This window comes from Hyperolius riggenbachi, chromosome 9, assembly GCF_040937935.1.
Source record: "Hyperolius riggenbachi isolate aHypRig1 chromosome 9, aHypRig1.pri, whole genome shotgun sequence".
Taxonomy (NCBI): Eukaryota; Metazoa; Chordata; class Amphibia; order Anura; family Hyperoliidae; genus Hyperolius; species Hyperolius riggenbachi.
The window spans coordinates 9,377,863-9,402,613 of record NC_090654.1 but is presented as its reverse complement, the minus strand read 5'-3'; the positions used below and the strand labels follow the sequence as shown (position 1 = coordinate 9,402,613).

General features: G+C 47.4%; 1 protein-coding gene across 4 annotated transcripts in view; it reads left to right on the top strand.

Moving 5' to 3' along the window:
* NISCH (nischarin) overlaps nt 1-24,437 on the top strand; it is a 151,051-nt gene extending 126,614 nt beyond the window's left edge. For 3 of the 4 annotated variants that reach the window (XM_068251897.1, XM_068251895.1, XM_068251894.1), the window contains 2 exons: nt 1,578-1,739; nt 23,290-24,437. In XM_068251897.1, the coding sequence (XP_068107998.1) occupies nt 1,578-1,739; nt 23,290-23,909 (782 nt within the window). In that variant the 3' untranslated portion in view covers nt 23,910-24,437. The remainder of the gene's footprint in view (nt 1-1,577; nt 1,740-23,289) is intronic. The other variant, XM_068251896.1, reaches the window with a different exon arrangement.
* The last annotated feature ends 314 nt before the right edge of the window (nt 24,438-24,751 follow it).

Here is a 24,751-nt window from a genome sequence, read left to right as displayed (position 1 = left end):
TTCTCTAATGTTCCCACTGATCTATATGGTAAAATACATGAGGGTGCTTCGTCTCTGGTTCCCTTTAAAGCTCACATTACAATTTTTCACCATAGTTGTACATTTTTTAATGTGCAATTCAAATAATGCAAAATTCAAGCAAAACACTGTTATTTACCAGCTCATCAGCTTGCCCCAATCATTATTAGATTAGATCAGATCTCAGGGGAAAGGTCAGTGAGAGGCTTAAGGTGCCTATACATCTACTGATTTGATAATTATTATTGAATCGGATGAAAATCACTGCCGCCAAAAGCATGCCTGATCCACGATACGACTACTTTCAAGCTGATTCAACATGCAACAGCTGACCAAAAAAGAGCAGTGAGAAATAGTTTTTTATTCCAGACATGGCCGGATGATAAGTAAAAAGGCAGTGTAAAAATGAAATGCCTTATTTCTCACTGAGGTTGGGAGAAATTGGCACGATAATGTGGCTGCTAAGGTCCCTCTCAGCAGATGGAGGAGGTGGGCGGGGTCAGGCGAGCTGCCATGTGCTGGGGAAGCAATTCTCACTCTTCTGTCAGCAAGGAGCTACAGGACACAACCAGCCAGGTCCTTACAACTACAAAAAGTACAGACTTGCAATTCACACAACTAAGTAACTTGCATTACCGTAATTGCCGGCATACAGTAATCTGCATCGCAAAGTGAGAGCCTGAACGAGGGCTTGTGTAGCAACCATTTATTGTAGGCTCCTAGCAAAGAAGGAACTGAAAAAAATAAACAAGTATGGAAAACCGCATAACTTTTATAATTCTTGTCCCAGAGCTACACTTGCCCCTTAAAGGATACCCGAAGTGACATGAGGAGATAGACATGTGTATGTACAGTGCCTAGCACACAAATAACTAGGCTGTGTTCATTTTTTTCTTTTCTGCCTGAAAGAGTTAAATATCAGGTATGTAATTGGCTGACTCAGTCCTGACTCAGACAGGAAGTGACTACAGTGTGACCCTCACTGATAAGAAATTCCCCTTTTATCTCTTTCAAACAAACAAACAAACAAACACAGAACATTTATATCGCGCTTTTCTCCTGGCGGACTCAAAGTGCCAGAGCTGCAGCCACTAGGACGCGCTCTATAGGCAGTAACAGTGTTAGGGAGACTTGCCTAAGGTCTCCTACTGAATAGGTGCTGGCTTACTGAACAGGCAGAACCGAGATTCGAACCCAGGTCTCCTGTGTCAGAGGCAGAGCCCTTAACCATTACACTATTTTGCTCTCAGAAGCCATTTTCTGCTAGGAAAGTGTTTTATAGTTGTAATTTCTTATCAGTGAGGGTCACACTGTAGTCACTTTCTGTCTGAGTCGGGACTGAGTCAGCCACTTGCATACCTGATATTTAACTCTTTCAGGCAGAGAAAGAAAAAAAGGAGCACAGCATAGTTATTTGTGTGCTAGGCACTGTACATACACATGTCTATCTCATTATGTCACATGTCACTTCTGGTGTCCTTTAAAGTCATGTAATAGAATTCTCGCCTTTATATTTTTCATTTTTCTTGTATTTATATATTTTGTATTTCTATCTGCAGGACCATCCCCGAGCCACGTTGTGACGTGTCTGACCAGAGACAGCTATGCCACGCACACGTTTATACAGCAGCTGATGTCCGTACTATCGCTGCTGGCCCGGACGCCATCCCCGGAGCCGGTGGAGAAAGACTTCTACTCGGAGTTTGGTAATAAGAAGACAGGTAGACCATTAGCACGCTTTCTATTCTTGGTCTGTTGGTCCTTCAAAGGGTCTTAAAGGACACGTGAAGCCAGAGGGATATGGAGGCTGCCATATTTATTTCCTTTTAAGCAATACCAGTTGCCTGGCAGTCCACCTGATCCTCTGCCTCTAATACTTTTAGCCATACACCTTGAACAAGCATGCAGCAGATCAGGTGTATCTGACAAGATTAGCTGCGTGCTTGTTTCTGGTGTGATTCAGATACTACTGCAGCCGAATAGATCATCAGGACAGCCAGGCAACTGGGATTGTTAAAAGGTAAATAAATATGGCAGCTTCCATATACCTCTCACTACAGTTGTCCTTTAAGTTGCCCTAAGGTCCCATTCACACTAGGGCGATTAGCGGACAATTCCTGCTAATCACCAAAGTGCTGGTGCTTTTTAAAGTGCTAGATAGTGCAATAGTAAGCATATGACAGTGATCTCACTGCCGTGATTGCCGCAGATCGCGGACGATTAGCAGTTATCGCCAAATGCGTTACTTGCAGCATTTTTGGGCGATTCGGGAGCGATCCCAATTAGCATATATAGAAGCACTAATTGCGATTGCTCCAAGAATGTAACATTTCAAATATGTGCAAACATAGACAAATAAGAAGTATGTTTCTTCCGGCGTAAAATGAGCCATAAATTACTTTTCTCCCATGTTGCTGTCACTTACAGTAGGCAGTAGAAATCTGACAGAAGCAACAGGTTTTGGGCTAGTCCTTCTCTTCATAGGGGATTCTCAGCAATGCTTTTATTCTTTGTAAAGATATTCCCTAAAAAGGATTTAAACAATAATGCTGGCCAGCTTCCCTGCTCGCTACAGTGTTTTTTGGCAGTTGGACAGAGAAACTGCCATTCACTAAGAGCTTTTGAAAATAAATAAATCCCTGAGAATCCCCTATGAAGAGATGGACTGGTCCAAAACCTGTCACTTCTGTCAGATTTCTACTACTGACTGTAAGTGACAGCAACATAGGAGAAAAGTAATTTATGGCTCATTTTACTTAAAATGTACTTCTTATGTGTCTGTTTGCACATATTTAAAATTTAACAATTTTTCGCCATAGTGCCCCTTTATATCGCAGAAAAATCACCCTCACTAATCGCTACTGTTTTAAGTGTGAATGTGTGGCCTTAACCTCCCTGGCGGTTTATTTATTTTGCCAGGGAGGCTGCAATGTGGTTTTTCTTAAATTAAAAAAAAAAAATTTCATGCAGCCAACTGAAAGTTGGCTGCATGAAAGCCCACTAGAGGGCGCTCCGGAAGCGTACTTTCGATCGCCTCTGGCAATCGAAAGTAACAAGATAGGCCGCAATGAGCGGCCTATCTTGTTTCGCTTTCCTTGTCGCCATGGCGACGAGCGGAGTGACGTCATGGATGTCAGTCGACGTCCTGACGTCAGAGCCGCCCGATCCAGCCCCTAGCGCCGGCCGGAACTGTTTGTTCCGGCTGCGCTGGGCTCGGGCGGCTGGGGGGACCCTCTTTCGCCGCTGATCGGGCAGCACACGCGGCTGGCAAAGTGCCGGCTGCGTGTGCTGCTTTTTTCAAAACGAAAATCGGCCCAGCAGGGCCTGAGCGGCGACCTCCGGCGGCATACCCCGAGCTCAGCTCGGGATTACCGCCAAGGAGGTTAACAGTACAACCGCCCCAACGATCTAATGATAAATGATGCAATGGATTGGAAACCATCATTTTGGGCCCACTAACAGAGGGGAAAATAAAAAATAAGTAATCCGATCAAATTAATAAAATCATTCCCAAATTCAGATTGCTAAAACGACCATTCGTCGTTGATCACCACCATTAATAGTGGCCTATCCTATAATATGCACGATCTTTCAGGCGTTTGTACCGTTACTGGGCAAATTTACTTTGTTTTAAACAGAAAAAAAAATGTAATTCTTTTTCTTCTGAATTAAGCGTGATATCGCCCAGTGGTGTGAAAAGGTATTTAACGGCTATTTAAGCTCTGTTATCACTAATTTTCACTTTGATTTGTAATCTTTACACAAAATATAATAATAAAATACAGAGAGAGATGTTATTCACTTCATTTACAGAAGGAAAAAATGTATATTTTATAGGTTAATGAATTATGGATTACTTTCCTGACTGGCTTTCTACAGAGCTACTGGCCAGTTATGCAACACGTATCTATGGTTACAGTTAAAGCGGAACTGAATAGTTAAAAAAAAAAAAACAGTGTTTCACTTACCTGGGGCTTCTGCCAGCCCCCAGCAGCCGTCCTGTCCTGCGCCGGTCTTCCACGATCCTCCGCTCTCCTGCTGCCAGCTAGTTTAGCTAGCTTAGGCGGCAACTGCGCCTGCGCGCCCCGTACCTCGCGTATCTCTCTTTGCGTTCCTGCAATAGCGTCCTGTACTATTAGCGGCAGCACGGTGGCGTAGTGGTTAGCGCTCTTGTCTTGCAGTGCTGAGTCCCCGGTTCAAATCCCAGCCCGGTCAACATCTGCAAGGAGTTTGTATGTTCTCTCCGTGTCTATGTGGGTTTCCTCTGGGCACTTCAGTTTCCTCCCACATCCCAAAAACATACAGAAAAGTTAATTAGCTTCCCCCTAAATTGGCCTTAGACTATGATACATACACTACACAATACACACATAAACACATGACTAAGGAAGGGATTAGATTGTGAGCTCCTCTGAGGGACAGTTAGTGACAAGACAATATATACTCTGTAAAGCGCTGCGGAAGATGTCAGCGCTATATAAATACTAAATAATAATAATAATATGCAGGGCGCGCAGGTGCAGTTGCCGTCAAATTACAAGTCGACGGTAACGAAACTGCACCACGGCGGGAGAACGGAGGATTGTGGAGGACCGGCGCAGGACACGAAGGCTGCTGGGGGCCCAGGTAAGTAAAACACTTTTTTTTTTTTTTTTAAACTATTCAGTTCCGCTTTATCCTTCCAATGCCTGCTCTGCATAGGGCCCCACGAAGCAGGTGGTTTTCGGCGCTGGGCGCGTCTATAGCACTAATGCCCGGCACAAGGGTAATTCGGGGTTCCAGCATTCATTGCAACTCGGAGGGGGAATAGTATGTAATGCCGCTGGGAAGTTAAGCGGCAGCAGGGCGAGGTGTCATTCAGCCCACCCTGCGCCCAACTCACCGTCGGGAAATAATGCGTACATGGGCCTCATATATAGATCTGTCACCTGCCGACAGACCGTCCCACAAACACTTTTAGCCCAAAGAGCTGTCCTAAAAAGTTTGGCGTATCCGCGGTGATATACGGCAAGTGGGTTTTTTTTTTGTTTTTTGGGCGGTTTTTTTATTGCCTATTTTGTATTGGAGTAGAGCAAGTGCATGTAATGCCAGAGCACCGCATGAGGGACAGTTCTGAGTGGCTTCTAGAGGTCACGTGTGTCCCTCACCGCAGCTCCGGTTTTGTCCCGGGTGCCGCTGGTGGCCTCTGCAGTATCGCCAACCCCCAAAGGGTCGGCGTCTTTGTATGCGACTGTGCTGTGCAGGGGCACACCCACATCGCCGGAAGTGTACTGCGCCTGTGGGCACGCACATGCTCAGACGTGCCGGCCCATTGGGGATCGGCGATACTGCAGAGGCTTCCAGCGGCACCCGGGACAAGACCAGAGCTGTGGTGAGGGACCACTAGGGGCTGGAAGAAGCCCCAGATAAATAAAGCTAGTTTTTTTAATCAAAACAGATATCATTTAAAAGAATATGCAAAAATGCCCTTTTCCTTCATCAGTAAGAGCTTGGCGATTGCATTTTGCAGTGTGAGTATGCAGCTTATGGCAAAAAATTGTAAAATGTAAAATATGTGCAAACATATACAAATAAGAAGTACATTTCTTCCTGAGTAAAATGAGCCATAAATTACTTTTCTTCTATGTTGCTGTCACTTACAGTAAGTAGTAGAAATCTGACAGAACTGACAGCTTTTGGACTAGTCCATCTCTTCATAGGGGATTCTCAGCAAGGCTTTTATTCTTTATAAAGATATTTCCTAAAAAGGATTTAAACAATGATGCTGGCCGGCTTCCCTGCTCGCTGCACAGTTTTGAACTGCCATTCAGTAAGTGCTTTTGAATATAAATAAATCCCTGAGAATCCCCCTATGAAGAGATGGACTAGTCCAAAATCTGTCACTTCTGTCAGACTTCTATTACCTACTGTAAGTGACAGCAGCATAGGAGAGAAGTAATTTATGGCTCATTTTACTCTGGGAAAAAAAGTACTTCTTATTTGTTTGTTTACACATATTTTACATTTGACAATTTTTCGCCATAGTGCCCCTTTAAAATTGCTCACCAGGACTCTCTTTCGGCCCAGGCAATTTTACGAGTCCTGGCCCTGAGTTTACCTCACACGGAGTAGCAGCAAGATGACCAGTAAGGATGTAGCCAGCTTCCTCCACACATTCCTGTCAGGACTGGAAACAGACACCAAGCGACTGACATGATTGTATACGATCTCCACGTGCTGCTGGATCAGTCTATAGAGGCGGTTGCTTTGGCGGTTGGGTGAGTGATGTCCGCCTGGAAACTGCTGCACCGATACTTCGTTTTCCACACAATGTTTTTTGCCGTACTAAATGTAATACCATCTGCTCTGTGACTGTGTGATCTGGCGGCATGATGCATCATATCCAAGGGTCCTACATGTCACAGCAACTGCGAATGAGTTGTGACCGGGATATCCGAAAGGAATAGTGTGATCTCTTGCCTGCATGCTAGTGCCTTATGTCATTGCAGATGGTTGGAGTGTGACAAACTTCTCAAGTGTACAATTTCTAAATGAAAGTGTCCAAAAAAATAGAGGAACATACGCGTCTGCTTTTTCAAAACAATTATTTCTTATGTAATCATAAAGACTACTCAAAACATATGTGAAGAAAATATAAAATAGATTACTTTATTCATCAAAATACAAGAGTGCTTTTTAAAAACAACATGGGATGGGCACCCCGCCACAGACAACCACAAGTCACTCCGCATATAACCACAAGTCACTCCGCCACAGACAACCACAAGTCACTCCGCCACAGACAACCACAAGTCACTCCGCATATAACCACAAGTCACTCCGCATATAACCACAAGTCACCCCGCCACAGACAACCACAATTCACTCCGCATATAACCACAAGTCACTCCGCCACAGACAACCACAAGTCACTCCGCATATAACCACAAGTCACTCCGCCACAGACAACCACAATTCACTCCGCATATAACCACAAGTCACTCCGCATATAACCACAAGTCACCCCGCCACAGACAACCACAATTCACTCCGCATATAACCACAAGTCACTCCGCCACAGACAACCACAAGTCACTCCGCCACAGACAACCACAAGTCACTCCGCATATAACCACAAGTCACTCCGCCACAGACAACCACAAGTCACTCCGCCACAGACAACCACAAGTCACTCCGCATATAACCACAAGTCACTCCGCATATAACCACAAGTCACCCCGCCACAGACAACCACAATTCACTCCGCATATAACCACAAGTCACTCCGCCACAGACAACCACAAGTCACTCCGCCACAGACAACCACAAGTCACTCCGCATATAACCACAAGTCACTCCGCCACAGACAACCACAATTCACTCCGCATATAACCACAAGTCACTCCGCCACAGACAACCACAAGTCACTCCGCATATAACCACAAGTCACTCCGCCACAGACAACCACAATTCACTCCGCATATAACCACAAGTCACTCCGCCACAGACAACCACAAGTCACTCCGCATATAACCACAAGTCACTCCGCCACAGACAACCACAAGTCACTCCGCCACAGACAACCACAAGTCACTCCGCCACAGACAACCACAAGTCACTCCGCCACAGACAACCACAAGTCACTCCGCATATAACCACAAGTCACTCCGCCACAGACAACCACAATTCACTCCGCATATAACCACAAGTCACTCCGCCACAGACAACCACAAGTCACTCCGCATATAACCACAAGTCACTCCGCCACAGACAACCACAAGTCACTCCGCCACAGACAACCACAAGTCACTCCGCCACAGACAACCACAAGTCACTCCGCCACAGACAACCACAAGTCACTCCGCATATAACCACAAGTCACCCCGCCACAGACAACCACAAGTCACTCCGCCACAGACAACCACAAGTCACTCCGCATATAACCACAAGTCACTCCGCCACAGACAACCACAAGTCACTCCGCCACAGACAACCACAAGTCACTCCGCCACAGACAACCACAAGTCACTCCGCCACAGACAACCACAAGTCACTCCGCATATAACCACAAGTCACTCCGCCACAGACAACCACAATTCACTCCGCATATAACCACAAGTCACTCCGCCACAGACAACCACAAGTCACTCCGCCACAGACAACCACAAGTCACTCCGCCACAGACAACCACAAGTCACTCCGCCACAGACAACCACAAGTCACTCCGCATATAACCACAAGTCACCCCGCCACAGACAACCACAAGTCACTCTGCCACAGACAACCACAAGTCACTCCGCATATAACCACAAGTCACTCCGCCACAGACAACCACAAGTCACTCCGCATATAACCACAAGTCACCCCGCCACAGACAACCACAAGTCACCCCGCCACAGACAACCACAAGTCACTCCGCCACAGACAACCACAAGTCACTCCGCATATAACCACAAGTCACCCCGCCACAGACAACCACAAGTCACTCCGCATATAACCACAAGTCACTCCGCCACAGACAACCACAAGTCACTCCGCCACAGACAACCACAAGTCACTCCGCCACAGACAACCACAAGTCACTCCGCCACAGACAACCACAAGTCACTCCGCATATAACCACAAGTCACCCCGCCACAGACAACCACAAGTCACTCCGCATATAACCACAAGTCACCCCGCCACAGACAACCACAAGTCACTCCGCATATAACCACAAGTCACTCCGCATATAACCACAAGTCACTCCGCCACAGACAACCACAAGTCGCTCCGCCACAGACAACCACAAGTCACTCCGCATATAACCACAAGTCACCCCGCCACAGACAACCACAAGTCACTCTGCATATAACCACAAGTCACCCCGCCACAGACAACCACAAGTCACTCCGCATATAACCACAAGTCACTCCGCCACAGACAACCACAAGTCACTCCGCATATAACCACAAGTCACTCCGCCACAGACAACCACAAGTCACTCCGCCACAGACAACCACAAGTCACTCCGCATATAACCACAAGTCACTCCGCCACAGACAACCACAAGTCACTCCGCATATAACCACAAGTCACTCCGCCACAGACAACCACAAGTCACTCCGCAAATAACCACAAGTCACCCCGCCACAGACAACCACAAGTCACCCCGCCACAGACAACCACAAGTCACTCCGCATGTAACCACAAGTCACTCCGCCACAGACAACCACAAGTCACTCCGCATATAACCACAAGTCACTCCGCCACAGACAACCACAAGTCACTCGGCATATAACCACAAGTCACTCCGCCACAGACAACCACAAGTCACTCGGCATATAACCACAAGTCACTCCGCCACAGACAACCACAAGTCACTCCGCATATAACCACAAGTCACTCCGCCACAGACAACCACAAGTCACTCCGCATATAACCACAAGTCACTCCGCCACAGACAACCACAAGTCACTCCGCATATAACCACAAGTCACTCCGCCACAGACAACCACAAGTCACTCCGCATATAACCACAAGTCACTCCGCCACAGACAACCACAAGTCACTCCGCATATAACCACAAGTCACCCCGCCACAGACAACCACAAGTCACTCCGCATATAACCACAAGTCACCCCGCCACAGACAACCACAAGTCACTCCGCATATAACCACAAGTCACCCCGCCACAGACAACCACAAGTCACTCCGCATATAACCACAAGTCACCCCGCCACAGACAACCACAAGTCACTCCGCATATAACTACAAGTCACCCCGCCACAGACAACCACAAGTCACTCCGCATATAACCACAAGTCACTCCGCCACAGACAACCACAAGTCACTCCGCATATAACCACAAGTCACCCCGCCACAGACAACCACAAGTCACTCCGCATATAACCACAAGTCACCCCGCCACAGACAACCACAAGTCACTCCGCATATAACCACAAGTCACTCCGCATATAACCACAAGTCACTCCGCCACAGACAACCACAAGTCACTCCGCATATAACCACAAGTCACCCCGCCACAGACAACCACAAGTCACTCCGCATATAACCACAAGTCACCCCGCCACAGACAACCACAAGTCACTCCGCATATAACCACAAGTCACTCCGCCACAGACAACCACAAGTCACTCCGCATATAACCACAAGTCACTCCGCCACAGACAACCACAAGTCACTCCGCATATAACCACAAGTCACCCCGCCACAGACAACCACAAGTCACTCCGCATATAACCACAAGTCACCCCGCCACAGACAACCACAAGTCACTCCGCATATAACCACAAGTCACTCCGCCACAGACAACCACAACTTACTCCGCATATAACCACAAGTCACTCCGCCACAGACAACCACAAGTCACTCCGCATATAACCACAAGTCACTTCCCCACAGACAACCACAAGTCACTCCGCATATAACCACAAGTCACCCCGCCACAGACAACCACAATTCACTCCGCATATAACCACAAGTCACTCCGCCACAGACAACCACAAGTCACTCCGCATATAACCACAAGTCACTCCGCCACAGACAACCACAATTCACTCCGCATATAACCACAAGTCACTCCGCATATAACCACAAGTCACCCCGCCACAGACAACCACAATTCACTCCGCATATAACCACAAGTCACTCCGCCACAGACAACCACAAGTCACTCCGCCACAGACAACCACAAGTCACTCCGCATATAACCACAAGTCACTCCGCCACAGACAACCACAAGTCACTCCGCCACAGACAACCACAAGTCACTCCGCATATAACCACAAGTCACTCCGCATATAACCACAAGTCACCCCGCCACAGACAACCACAATTCACTCCGCATATAACCACAAGTCACTCCGCCACAGACAACCACAAGTCACTCCGCCACAGACAACCACAAGTCACTCCGCATATAACCACAAGTCACTCCGCCACAGACAACCACAATTCACTCCGCATATAACCACAAGTCACTCCGCCACAGACAACCACAAGTCACTCCGCATATAACCACAAGTCACTCCGCCACAGACAACCACAATTCACTCCGCATATAACCACAAGTCACTCCGCCACAGACAACCACAAGTCACTCCGCATATAACCACAAGTCACTCCGCCACAGACAACCACAAGTCACTCCGCCACAGACAACCACAAGTCACTCCGCCACAGACAACCACAAGTCACTCCGCCACAGACAACCACAAGTCACTCCGCATATAACCACAAGTCACTCCGCCACAGACAACCACAATTCACTCCGCATATAACCACAAGTCACTCCGCCACAGACAACCACAAGTCACTCCGCATATAACCACAAGTCACTCCGCCACAGACAACCACAAGTCACTCCGCCACAGACAACCACAAGTCACTCCGCCACAGACAACCACAAGTCACTCCGCCACAGACAACCACAAGTCACTCCGCATATAACCACAAGTCACCCCGCCACAGACAACCACAAGTCACTCCGCCACAGACAACCACAAGTCACTCCGCATATAACCACAAGTCACTCCGCCACAGACAACCACAAGTCACTCCGCCACAGACAACCACAAGTCACTCCGCCACAGACAACCACAAGTCACTCCGCCACAGACAACCACAAGTCACTCCGCATATAACCACAAGTCACTCCGCCACAGACAACCACAATTCACTCCGCATATAACCACAAGTCACTCCGCCACAGACAACCACAAGTCACTCCGCATATAACCACAAGTCACTCCGCCACAGACAACCACAAGTCACTCCGCCACAGACAACCACAAGTCACTCCGCCACAGACAACCACAAGTCACTCCGCCACAGACAACCACAAGTCACTCCGCATATAACCACAAGTCACCCCGCCACAGACAACCACAAGTCACTCTGCCACAGACAACCACAAGTCACTCCGCATATAACCACAAGTCACTCCGCCACAGACAACCACAAGTCACTCCGCATATAACCACAAGTCACCCCGCCACAGACAACCACAAGTCACCCCGCCACAGACAACCACAAGTCACTCCGCCACAGACAACCACAAGTCACTCCGCATATAACCACAAGTCACCCCGCCACAGACAACCACAAGTCACTCCGCATATAACCACAAGTCACTCCGCCACAGACAACCACAAGTCACTCCGCCACAGACAACCACAAGTCACTCCGCCACAGACAACCACAAGTCACTCCGCCACAGACAACCACAAGTCACTCCGCATATAACCACAAGTCACCCCGCCACAGACAACCACAAGTCACTCCGCATATAACCACAAGTCACCCCGCCACAGACAACCACAAGTCACTCCGCATATAACCACAAGTCACTCCGCATATAACCACAAGTCACTCCGCCACAGACAACCACAAGTCGCTCCGCCACAGACAACCACAAGTCACTCCGCATATAACCACAAGTCACCCCGCCACAGACAACCACAAGTCACTCTGCATATAACCACAAGTCACCCCGCCACAGACAACCACAAGTCACTCCGCATATAACCACAAGTCACTCCGCCACAGACAACCACAAGTCACTCCGCATATAACCACAAGTCACTCCGCCACAGACAACCACAAGTCACTCCGCCACAGACAACCACAAGTCACTCCGCATATAACCACAAGTCACTCCGCCACAGACAACCACAAGTCACTCCGCATATAACCACAAGTCACTCCGCCACAGACAACCACAAGTCACTCCGCAAATAACCACAAGTCACCCCGCCACAGACAACCACAAGTCACCCCGCCACAGACAACCACAAGTCACTCCGCATGTAACCACAAGTCACTCCGCCACAGACAACCACAAGTCACTCCGCATATAACCACAAGTCACTCCGCCACAGACAACCACAAGTCACTCGGCATATAACCACAAGTCACTCCGCCACAGACAACCACAAGTCACTCCGCATATAACCACAAGTCACTCCGCCACAGACAACCACAAGTCACTCCGCATATAACCACAAGTCACTCCGCCACAGACAACCACAAGTCACTCCGCATATAACCACAAGTCACTCCGCCACAGACAACCACAAGTCACTCCGCATATAACCACAAGTCACTCCGCCACAGACAACCACAAGTCACTCCGCATATAACCACAAGTCACTCCGCCACAGACAACCACAAGTCACTCCGCATATAACCACAAGTCACCCCGCCACAGACAACCACAAGTCACTCCGCATATAACCACAAGTCACCCCGCCACAGACAACCACAAGTCACTCCGCATATAACCACAAGTCACCCCGCCACAGACAACCACAAGTCACTCCGCATATAACCACAAGTCACCCCGCCACAGACAACCACAAGTCACTCCGCATATAACTACAAGTCACCCCGCCACAGACAACCACAAGTCACTCCGCATATAACCACAAGTCACTCCGCCACAGACAACCACAAGTCACTCCGCATATAACCACAAGTCACCCCGTCACAGACAACCACAAGTCACTCCGCATATAACCACAAGTCACCCCGCCACAGACAACCACAAGTCACTCCGCATATAACCACAAGTCACTCCGCATATAACCACAAGTCACTCCGCCACAGACAACCACAAGTCACTCCGCATATAACCACAAGTCACCCCGCCACAGACAACCACAAGTCACTCCGCATATAACCACAAGTCACCCCGCCACAGACAACCACAAGTCACTCCGCATATAACCACAAGTCACTCCGCCACAGACAACCACAAGTCACTCCGCATATAACCACAAGTCACTCCGCCACAGACAACCACAAGTCACTCCGCATATAACCACAAGTCACCCCGCCACAGACAACCACAAGTCACTCCGCATATAACCACAAGTCACCCCGCCACAGACAACCACAAGTCACTCCGCATATAACCACAAGTCACTCCGCCACAGACAACCACAACTTACTCCGCATATAACCACAAGTCACTCCGCCACAGACAACCACAAGTCACTCCGCATATAACCACAAGTCACTTCCCCACAGACAACCACAAGTCACTCCGCATATAACCACAAGTCACCCCGCCACAGACAACCACAAGTCACTCCGCATATAACCACAAGTCACTCCGCCACAGACAACCACAAGTCACTCCGCATATAACCACAAGTCACCCCGCCACAGACAACCACAAGTCACCCCGCCACAGACAACCACAAGTCACTCCGCATATAACCACAAGTCACTCCGCCACAGACCACCACAAGTCACTCCGCATATAACCACAAGTCACTCCGCCACAGACAACCACAAGTCACTCCGCATATAACCACAAGTCACCCCGCCACAGACAACCACAAGTCACTCCGCATATAACCACAAGTCACTCCGCCACAGACAACCACAACTTACTCCGCATATAACCACAAGTCACTCCGCCACAGACAACCACAAGTCACTCCGCATATAACCACAAGTCACTTCGCCACAGACAACCACAAGTCACTCCGCATATAACCACAAGTCACTCCGCCACAGACAACCACAAGTCACTCCGCATATAACCACAAGTCACTCCGCCACAGACAACCACAAGTCACTCCGCATATAACCACAAGTCACTCCGCCACAGACAACCACAAGTCACTCCGCATATAACCACAAGTCACCCCGCCACAGACAACCACAAGTCACTCCGCATATAACCACAAGTCACCCCGCCACAGACAACCACAAATCACTCCGCCACAGACAACCACAACTTACTCCGCATATAACCACAAGTCACTCCGCCACAGACACCCACAAGTCACTCCGCATATAACCACAAGTCACCCCGCCACAGACAACCACAAGTCACCCCGCCACAGACAACCACAAGTCACTCCGCATATAACCACAAGTCACTCCGCCACAGACCACCACAAGTCACTCCGCATATAACCACAAGTCACTCCGCCACAGACAACCACAAGTCACTCCGCATATAACCACAAGTCACTCCACCACAGACAACCACAAGTCAATCCGCCACAGACAACCACAAGTCACTCCGCATATAACCACAAGTCACTCCGCCACAGACAACCACAAGTCACTCCGCCACAGACAACCACAAGTCACTCCGCATATAACCACAAGTCACTCCGCCACAGACAACCACAAGTCACTCCGCCACAGACAACCACAAGTCACTCCGCATATAACCACAAGTCACTCCGCCACAGACAACCACAAGTCACTCCGCATATAACCACAAGTCACTCCGCCACAGACCACCACAAGTCACTCCGCATATAACCACATGTCACTCCGCCACAGACAACCACAAGTCACTCCGCATATAACCACAAGTCACTCCGCCACAGACAACCACAAGTCACTCCGCATATAACCACAAGTCACTCCGCCACAGACAACCACAAGTCACTGCGCATATAACCACAAGTCACTCCGCCACAGACAACCACAAGTCACTCCGCATATAACCACAAGTCACCCCGCCACAGACAACCACAAGTCACTCCGCATATAACCACAAGTCACTCCGCCACAGACAACCACAAGTCACTCCGCATATAACCACAAGTCACCCCGCCACAGACAACCACAAGTCACTCCGCATATAACCACAAGTCACTCCGCCACAGACAACCACAAGTCACTCCGCATATAACCACAAGTCACTCCGCCACAGACAACCACAAGTCACTCCGCATATAACCACAAGTCACTCCGCCACAGACAACCACAAGTCACTGCGCCACAGACAACCACAAGTCACTCCGCATATAACCACAAGTCACTCCGCATATAACCACAAGTCACTCCGCCACAGACAACCACAAGTCACTCCGCATATAACCACAAGTCACTCCGCCACAGACAACCACAAGTCACTGCGCATATAACCACAAGTCACTCCGCCACAGACAACCACAAGTCACTCCGCCACAGACAACCACAAGTCACTCCGCCACAGACAACCACAAGTCACTGCGCATATAACCACAAGTCACTCCGCCACAGACAACCACAAGTCACTCCGCCACAGACAACCACAAGTCACTCCGCATATAACCACAAGTCACTCGGCCACAGACAACCACAAGTCACTCCGCCACAGACAACCACAAGTCACTCCGCCACAGACAACCACAAGTCACTCCGCCACAGACAACCACAAGTCACTCCGCCACAGACAACCACAAGTCACTCCGCATATAACCACAAGTCACTCCGCCACAGACAACCACAAGTCACTCCGCATATAACCACAAGTCACCCCGCCACAGACAACCACAAGTCACTCCGCATATAACCACAAGTCACTCCGCCACAGACAACCACAAGTCACTCCGCCACAGACCACCACAAGTCACTCCGCATATAACCACAAGTCACTCCGCCACAGACAACCACAAGTCACTGCGCATATAACCACAAGTCACTGCGCATATAACCACACAAGCACACCACGGCCGTGATATAAGGCACACCAGGGGCTGGTATATAGCAGATAAAGCGCTTACAAGGTAAAGTCTCCAGAGCAGTTCTATAGAAAATATACCTCCACAGCAACAGAGTTAGTCCTGCAAGCTCGGTTAGTGGTTTCAGCAATTCTCAGCAAATCGGGAAAGCAACAAAAGCCATATGCATTATAAGCTCATAGCACAGAGGCGGCCGTCGCCGCAGCAGCTGACATAAGCAATCCCAAATGCATTATATATTCAATAGTCTCACCACACCGGAACTTTGCTGGATGCTAGATGGTTGGAGCTGATGTTGAAAATAGCTAGTGCTGGCACACGTGTAGTGCGCTGGAAAGATGTCCACCAGGAGCGTGGGTAGAGCGGAGCGGCCTGCAGCAACGGGTCCTGGCACAGTTGCCCAGTTAGGTACGCTGGGCTGGGTGCGGGGCGGATGGATCTCGCCTGCTGGATCCCGCTGCTAGGTGGCTGGGGCGGTGCGGCGTCCCATGTGAGAGAGGGAGAGCGCTCCCAACAGTTTCATCGGCTTCCTCAGGGGGGCGTGGCTTGTTTGCTGATTATAGACTGCGGCCTTGTTCCTCACATACAGTGGTGTGAAAAACTATTTGCCCCCTTCCTGATTTCTTATTCTTTTGCATGTTTGTCACACTTAAATGTTTCTGCTCATCAAAAACCGTTGACTATTAGTCAAAGATAACATAATTGAACACAAAATGCAGTTTTAAATGATGGTTTTTATTATTTAGTGAGAAAAAAAACTTCAAACCTACATGGCCCTGTGTGAAAAAGAAAATTGCCCCCTAAACCTAATAACTGGTTGGGCCACCCTTAGCAGCAATAACTGCAATCAAGCGTTTGCGATAACTTGCAACGAGTCTTTTACAGCACTCTAGAGGAATTTTGGCTCACTCATCTTTGCAGAATTGTTGTAATTCAGCTTTATTTGAGGGTTTTCTAGCATGAACCGCCTTTTTAAGGTCATGCCACAACATCTCAATAGGATTCAGGTCAGGACTTTGACTAGGCCACTCCAAAGTCTTCATTTTGTTTTTCTTCAGCCATTCAGAGGTGGATTTGCTGGTGTGTTTTGGGTTATTGTCCTGCTGCAGCACCCAAGATCGCTTCAGCTTGAGTTGAGGAACAGATGGCCGGACATTCTCCTTCAGGATTTTTTGGTAGACAGTAGAATTCATGGTTCCATCTAGCACAGCAAGCCTTCCAGGTACTGAAGCAGCAAAACAACCCCAGACCATCACACTACCACCACCATATTTTACTGTTGGTATGATGTTCTTTTGCTTAAATGCTGTGTTACTTCTACGCCAGATGTAACGGGACACGCACCTTCCAAAAAGTTCAACTTTTGTCTCGTCGGTCCACAAGGTATTTTCCCAAAAGTCTTGGCAATCATTGAGATGTTTTTTAGCAAAATTCAGACGAGCCTTAATGTTCTTTTTGCTTAAAAGTGGTTTGCGCCTTGGATATCTGCCGTGCAGTCTCTTTCTTATGGTGGAGTCGTGAACACTGACCTTAATTGAGGCAAGTGAGGCCTGCAGTTCTTTAGATGTTGTCCTGGGGTCTTTTGTGGCCTCTTGGATGAGTTTTCTCTGCACTCTTGGGGTAATTTTGGTCGGCCGGCCACTCCTGGGAAGGTTCATCACTGTTCCATGTTTCTGCCATTTTTGGATAATGGCTGTCACTGTGATTTGCTGGAGTCCCAAAGCTTTAGAAATGGCTTTAGAACCTTTACCAGACTGATAGATCTCAATTACTTTTGTTCTCATTTGTTCCTGAATTTCTTTGGATCTTGGCATGATGTCTAGCTTTTGAGGTGCTTTTGGTCTACTTCTCTGTGTCAGATAGCTCCTATTTAAGTGATTTCTTGATTGAAACAGGTGTGGCAGTAATCAGGCCTGGGGGTGACTACAGAAATTGAACTCAGGTGTGATAAACCACAGTTAAGTTAATTGTTGACAAGGGGGGCAATCACTTTTTCACACAGGGCCATGAAGATTTGGAGTTTTTTTTCTCACTAAATAATAAAAACCATCATTTAAAACTGCATTTTGTGTTCAATTATGTTATCTTTGACTAATAGTTAACGGTTTTTGATGAGCAGAAACATTTTAAGTGTGACAAACATGCAAAAGAATAAGAAATCAGGAAGGGGGCAAATAGTTTTCACATCACTGTGTAGAGTGCCTTCCTGCCCAGTGACAGCTCTGTATGTAGAGAACAGAACTGATTACCAGGCACGGGACAATCGTGACATGGAAGGAATTTCTGTGTATCAGAAATGAAAGCGTTTCATTGATGTTACACATGCCTGTGTAATCCTGTGAGGTATCCCAGATTCCCTCAGAAAGGAATGACCACCGAGGCTGTGGCCCCATGGCAGATGTCTGACACAGGAAGTGATGTAAGGGAAATGGGGCCTGGAAACAATAGGTGTGGAAAGGAATGCGTCGAATTCCAAACATCCAAACTCTTTCCTTCTTGCAGACATGTAGCACCATCTGGCTCCTGGTTATTCTTCTGTTTCCCAGTTATTACAGGATGATATAGAAGCACCAGGAATCCTCTTCTCTCAACCTGAGAGTAGGCAGGGGTTTGTGAAATTCAATCCTTAGATTGTAAGCCTATGACAGCCTCATATTTGTATTACTGGACCTACCTAACCAGCCCAAATCACATGATCATGTATCTTGTACCCTCTCCCTTCCCTAGTGTATTCTACGTGATCGTGTGCTTCTTTCCTATGACTGCCTCATACTTGTATTACTGGACCTACCTAACCAGCCCAAATCACATGATCATGTATCCTGTACCCTCTCCCTTCCCTAGTGTATTCTACATGATCGTGTGCTCCTTTTCTATGACCGCCTTGTATTGTATTACTGGGCCTACCTAAACAGCCCAAATCACATGATCATGTATCTTGTACCCTATCCCTTCCCTGGTGTATTCTACATGATCGTGTGCTCCTTTCCTATGACCGCCTGTACTTGTATTACTGGAGCTACCTAACCAGCCCAAATCACATGATCATGTATCTTGTACCCTATTCCTTCCCTGGTGTATTCTACATGATCGTGTGCTCCTTTCCTATGACCGCCTGTACTTGTATTACTGGAGCTACCTAACCAGCCCAAATCACATGATCATGTATCTTGTACCCTCTCCCTTCCCTGGTATATTCTACATGATCATGTGCTCCTTTCCTATGACTGCCTCATACTTGTATTACTGGACCTACCTAACCAGCCCAAATCACATGACCATGTATCTTGTACCATCTCCCTTACCTAGTGTATTCTACATGATGGTGTGCTCCTTTCCTATGACAGCCTCGTACTTGTATTACTGGACCTACCTAACCAGCCCAAATCACATGATCATGTATCTTGTACCCTATCCCTTCCCTGGTGTATTCTACATGATCGTGTGCTCCTTTCCTATGACCGCCTGTACTTGTATTACTGGAGCTACCTAACCAGCCCAAATCACATGATCATGTATCTTGTACCCTCTCCCTTCCCTGGTATATTCTACATGATCATGTGCTCCTTTCCTATGACTGCCTCATACTTGTATTACTGGACCTACCTAACCAGCCCAAATCACATGATCATGTATCTTGTACCATCTCCCTTACCTAGTGTATTCTACATGATCATGTGCTCCTTTCCTATGACAGCCTCGTACTTGTATTACTGGGCCAACCTAACCAGCCCAAATCACATGATCATGTATCTTGTACCATCTCCCTTACCTAGTGTATTCTACATGATCATGTGCTCCTTTCCTATGACAGCCTCGTACTTGTATTACTGGGCCAACCTAACCAGCCCAAATCACATGATCATGTATCTTGTACCCTCTCCCTTCCCTAGTGTATTCTACATGATCATGTGCTCCTTTCCTATGACAGCCTCGTACTTGTATTACTGGGCCAACCTAACCAGCCCAAATCACATGATCATGTATCCTGTACCCTCTCCCTTCCCTAGTGTATTCTACATGATCGTGTGCTCCTTTCCTATGACAGCCTCATATTTGTATTACTGGACCTACCTAACCAGCCCAAATCACATGATCATGTATCTTGTACCCTATCCCTTCCCTGGTGTATTCTACATGATCGTGTGCTCCTTTCCTATGACAGCCTCGTACTTGTATTACTGGGCCTACCTAACCAGCCCAAATCACATGATCATGTATCTTGTACCCTATCCCTTTCCTAATGTATTCTACATGATCATGTGCTCCTTTCCCATGACAGCCTCGTACTTGTATTACTGGACCTACCTAACCAGCCCAAATCACATGATCATGTATCTTGTACCCTCTCCCTTCCGTAGTGTATTCTACATGATGGTGTGCTCCTTTCCTATGACAGCCTCGTACTTGTATTACTGGAGCTACCTAACCAGCCCAAATCACATGATCATGTATCTTGTACCCTCTCCCTTCCCTAGTGTATTCTACATGATCGTGTGCTCCTTTCCTATGACAGCCTCGTACTTGTATTACTGGACCTACCTAACCAGCCCAAATCACATGATCATGTATCTTGTACCCTCTCCCTTCCCTAGTGTATTCTACATGATTGTGTGGTTCTTTCCTATGACAGCCTTGTACTTGTATCACTGGGCCTACCTAACCAGCCCAAGTCACATGATCATGTATCTTGTACCCTCTCCCTTCCCTAGTGTATTCTACATGATCGTCTGCTCCTTTCCTATGACCGCCTGTACTTGTATTACTGGAGCTACCTAACCAGCCCAAATCACATGATCATGTATCTTGTACCCTATTCCTTCCCTGGTGTATTCTACATGATCGTGTGCTCCTTTCCTATGACCGCCTGTACTTGTATTACTGGAGCTACCTAACCAGCTCAAATCACATGATCATGTATCTTGTACCCTCTCCCTTCCCTGGTGTATTCTACATGATTGTGTGCTCCTTTCCTATGACCGCCTGTACTTGTATTACTGGGCCTACCTAACCAGCCCAAATCACATGATCATGTATCTTGTACCCTCTCCCTTCCCTGGTGTATTCTACATGATCGTGTGCTCCTTTCCTATGACCGCCTGTACTTGTATTACTGGAGCTACCTAACCAGCCCAAATCACATGATCATGTATCTTGTACCCTCTCCCTTCCCTGGTGTATTCTACATGATCGTGTGCTCCTTTCCTATGACCGCCTGTACTTGTATTACTGGAGCTACCTAACCAGCCCAAATCACATGATCATGTATCTTGTAACCTCTCCCTTCCCTGGTGTATTCTACATGATTGTGTGCTCCTTTCCTATGACCGCCTCGTACTTGTATTACTGCACCTACCTAACCAGCCCAAATCACATAATCATGTATCTTGTACTCTCTCCCTTCCCTAGTGTATTCTACATGATCGTGTGCTCCTTTCCTATGACAGCCTGTACTTGTATTACTGGACCTACCTAACCAGCCCAAATCACATGATCATGTATCTTGTACCCTCTCACTTCCCTAGTGTATTCTACATGATTGTGTGCTCATTTCCTATGACAGCCTGTACTTGTATTACTGGAGCTACCTAACCAGCCCAAATCACATGATCATGTATCTTGTACCCTCTCCCTTCCCTGGTGTATTCTACATGATCGTGTGATCCTTTCCTATGACCGCCTCGTACTTGTATTACTGGGCCAACCTAACCAGCCCAAATCACATGATCATGTATCCTGTACCCTCTCCCTTCCCTAGTGTATTCTACATGATCGTCTGCTCCTTTCCTATGACAGCCTCATATTTGTATTACTGGACCTACCTAACCAGCCCAAATCACATGATCATGTATCTTGTACCCTCTCCCTTCCCTGGTGTATTCTACATGATCGTGTGCTCCTTTCCTATGACAGCCTCGTACTTGTATTACTGGACCTACCTAACCAGCCCAAATCACATGATCATGTATCTTGTACCCTGTTTGCTTTGTATAACTTTGCCCTTTGTCATATAACCTTGTTACATCGGTCATCTTTTTTTATTACATGTTCGATAAATGAAGGAGAATCTACCAGGGTACTTTAGCCAGACTAGCAGGAATTTATCTCAGGGCTCTCCCAAACCATACATAGGAGGATCCCCCTCACACCACGCACCTTCCAACAAGCTGTGTCACGTGACCCATACAGCCTGTACTTATATTACTGGACCTACCTAACCAGCCCATAATCACATGATCATGTATCTTGTACCCTCTCCCTTCCCTGGTATATTCTACATGATTGTGTGCTCCTTTCCTATGACTGCCTGTACTTGTATTACTGGACCTACCTAACCAGCCCAAATCACTCTCCTGTGTCCTGTTTGTCCACTGTGATCAATCAAATTCTCCGTCCTCCCATTTTAAAAATGGCCATTACCCCATAACAGCATCCTGGTCAGCACACTGTTACACTGTAATATCACCTACTTGAGCCATAGGGAAACATGGACATTACCTTGCACATTCAGTTGTAACTGACAACTGCTGATATAGAACTGACAGCAACTGGTATATTTCAGTTCTGACAATATATTGTCAGAACTGGAAGGAATCACTGTAAGAAAAAAATGACGAGCTTCTGAGGGAAAATGACAATGACGTTAGTATGTAATATTCATTTGCAGCTAGGTCATGTGTTTATTTTAAATAATTTTACTCAGTTCAGGTTCCCTTTAACTACAGAGAATAGATAACTGTAAAAAATAAGTGTTTTGATTGGCTGCACAAATTCCATCTTAATTATTAATCACAATTCTGTTTTTTGCTTTCAGGAAAATTGGAGAACTACGAACTAATTCATTCCAGTCGAGTGAAGTTCATCTATCCCAACGAAGAAGAAATCGGGGACCTCACGTACATCGTGACGGAACAAGCAGACGCTGCCGGGACTTTGCCATCACTGAACATCCTGCTCTATGTCCTGGCTTTCCATGTGGTGACAGCAGAGGAACCAGACCGAGAAGCCCTACTGCAGCCCAAGACCCTCATCCTCACCAGCTCGGACCTCTTCCTCTTCGATGAAGACTACATCAGCTACCCGCTTCCCGATTTTGCCAAAGAACCCCCCAAAAAAGATAAATATCAGTTAACGGATGGGAGACGCATCCGGGATTTAGACCGAGTGTTGATGGGATACCAGACTTACCCGCAGACTCTCACGTTCGTCTTTGATGACTCCAGCAACCAGGACCTGATGCACAGCTTGTCCATGGATCACTTTGCCGAGCCTTTGGGCCCCTCCGATGCCCAGAAGTCCTCTAGTGTTAGTCAGGAAGTCCAGTGGTACATCTTTATCCCGAGTGCGGACTGCCGAGAGAAGCTGATCTCCCTGCTCGCCCGGCAGTGGGAGATCCTGTGCGGCAGAGAGCTGCCTCTGGAGTTAACGGGGTGAAGGGTGAAGATCTGGGCAGGTTTTTGAAGGCACATTTCGAGATACTGCACATTGTTCAAGTGCTGCTCTCCCTTGCACATATTTATTTATGTTTAACCACATACTACAAAAATATAGATAAACCTCTAAAAACGTCGACTGACGAGGCCTGGTTCAAGTCGGGCTGTATTATATTGATGGTCTTTTCTATAGATTTCTCACAAAGTATTCAGTCTTGCTTGTATGTGGAGAACGATACAATCCTGGCACAATCTTTTGATTCCTTGAGTTTACAGTTTATAGATATTTGCAGCACAATGGAGGAATGGGATTACATACTAGAATGCCAGAGACGTTGGGCGCTATTTTCATCTGATCACTGTGGAAAGATGCGGTAGTGTCGCGGTTCACCGTTAGTGGGGACCCTCAGGTTCCCTTCACTCTGGGAAGCTTTCATTCCATTGCGTTACCCTTTTATACCGCAGGGTAACGTTAAAACGATACCTGATGTGACATGATGAGATAGACATGTGTATGTACAGTGCCTAGCACACTAATAACTAGGCTGTGTTCCTTTTTTTCTTTCTCTGCCTGAAAGAGTTAAATATCAGGTATGTAAGTGGCTGACTCAGTCCTGACTCAGACAGGAAGTGACTACAGTGATAAAAAGGGGGATTTCTTATCAGTGAGGGTCACACTGTAGTCACTTCCTGTCTGAGTCAGGACTGAGTCAGCCACTTACATACCTGATATTTAACTCTTTCAGGCAGAGAAAGAAAAAAAGGAACACAGCCTAGTGATTTGTGTGCTGGGCACTTTACATACACATGTCTATCTCATCATGTCACATGCCACTTCGGGTA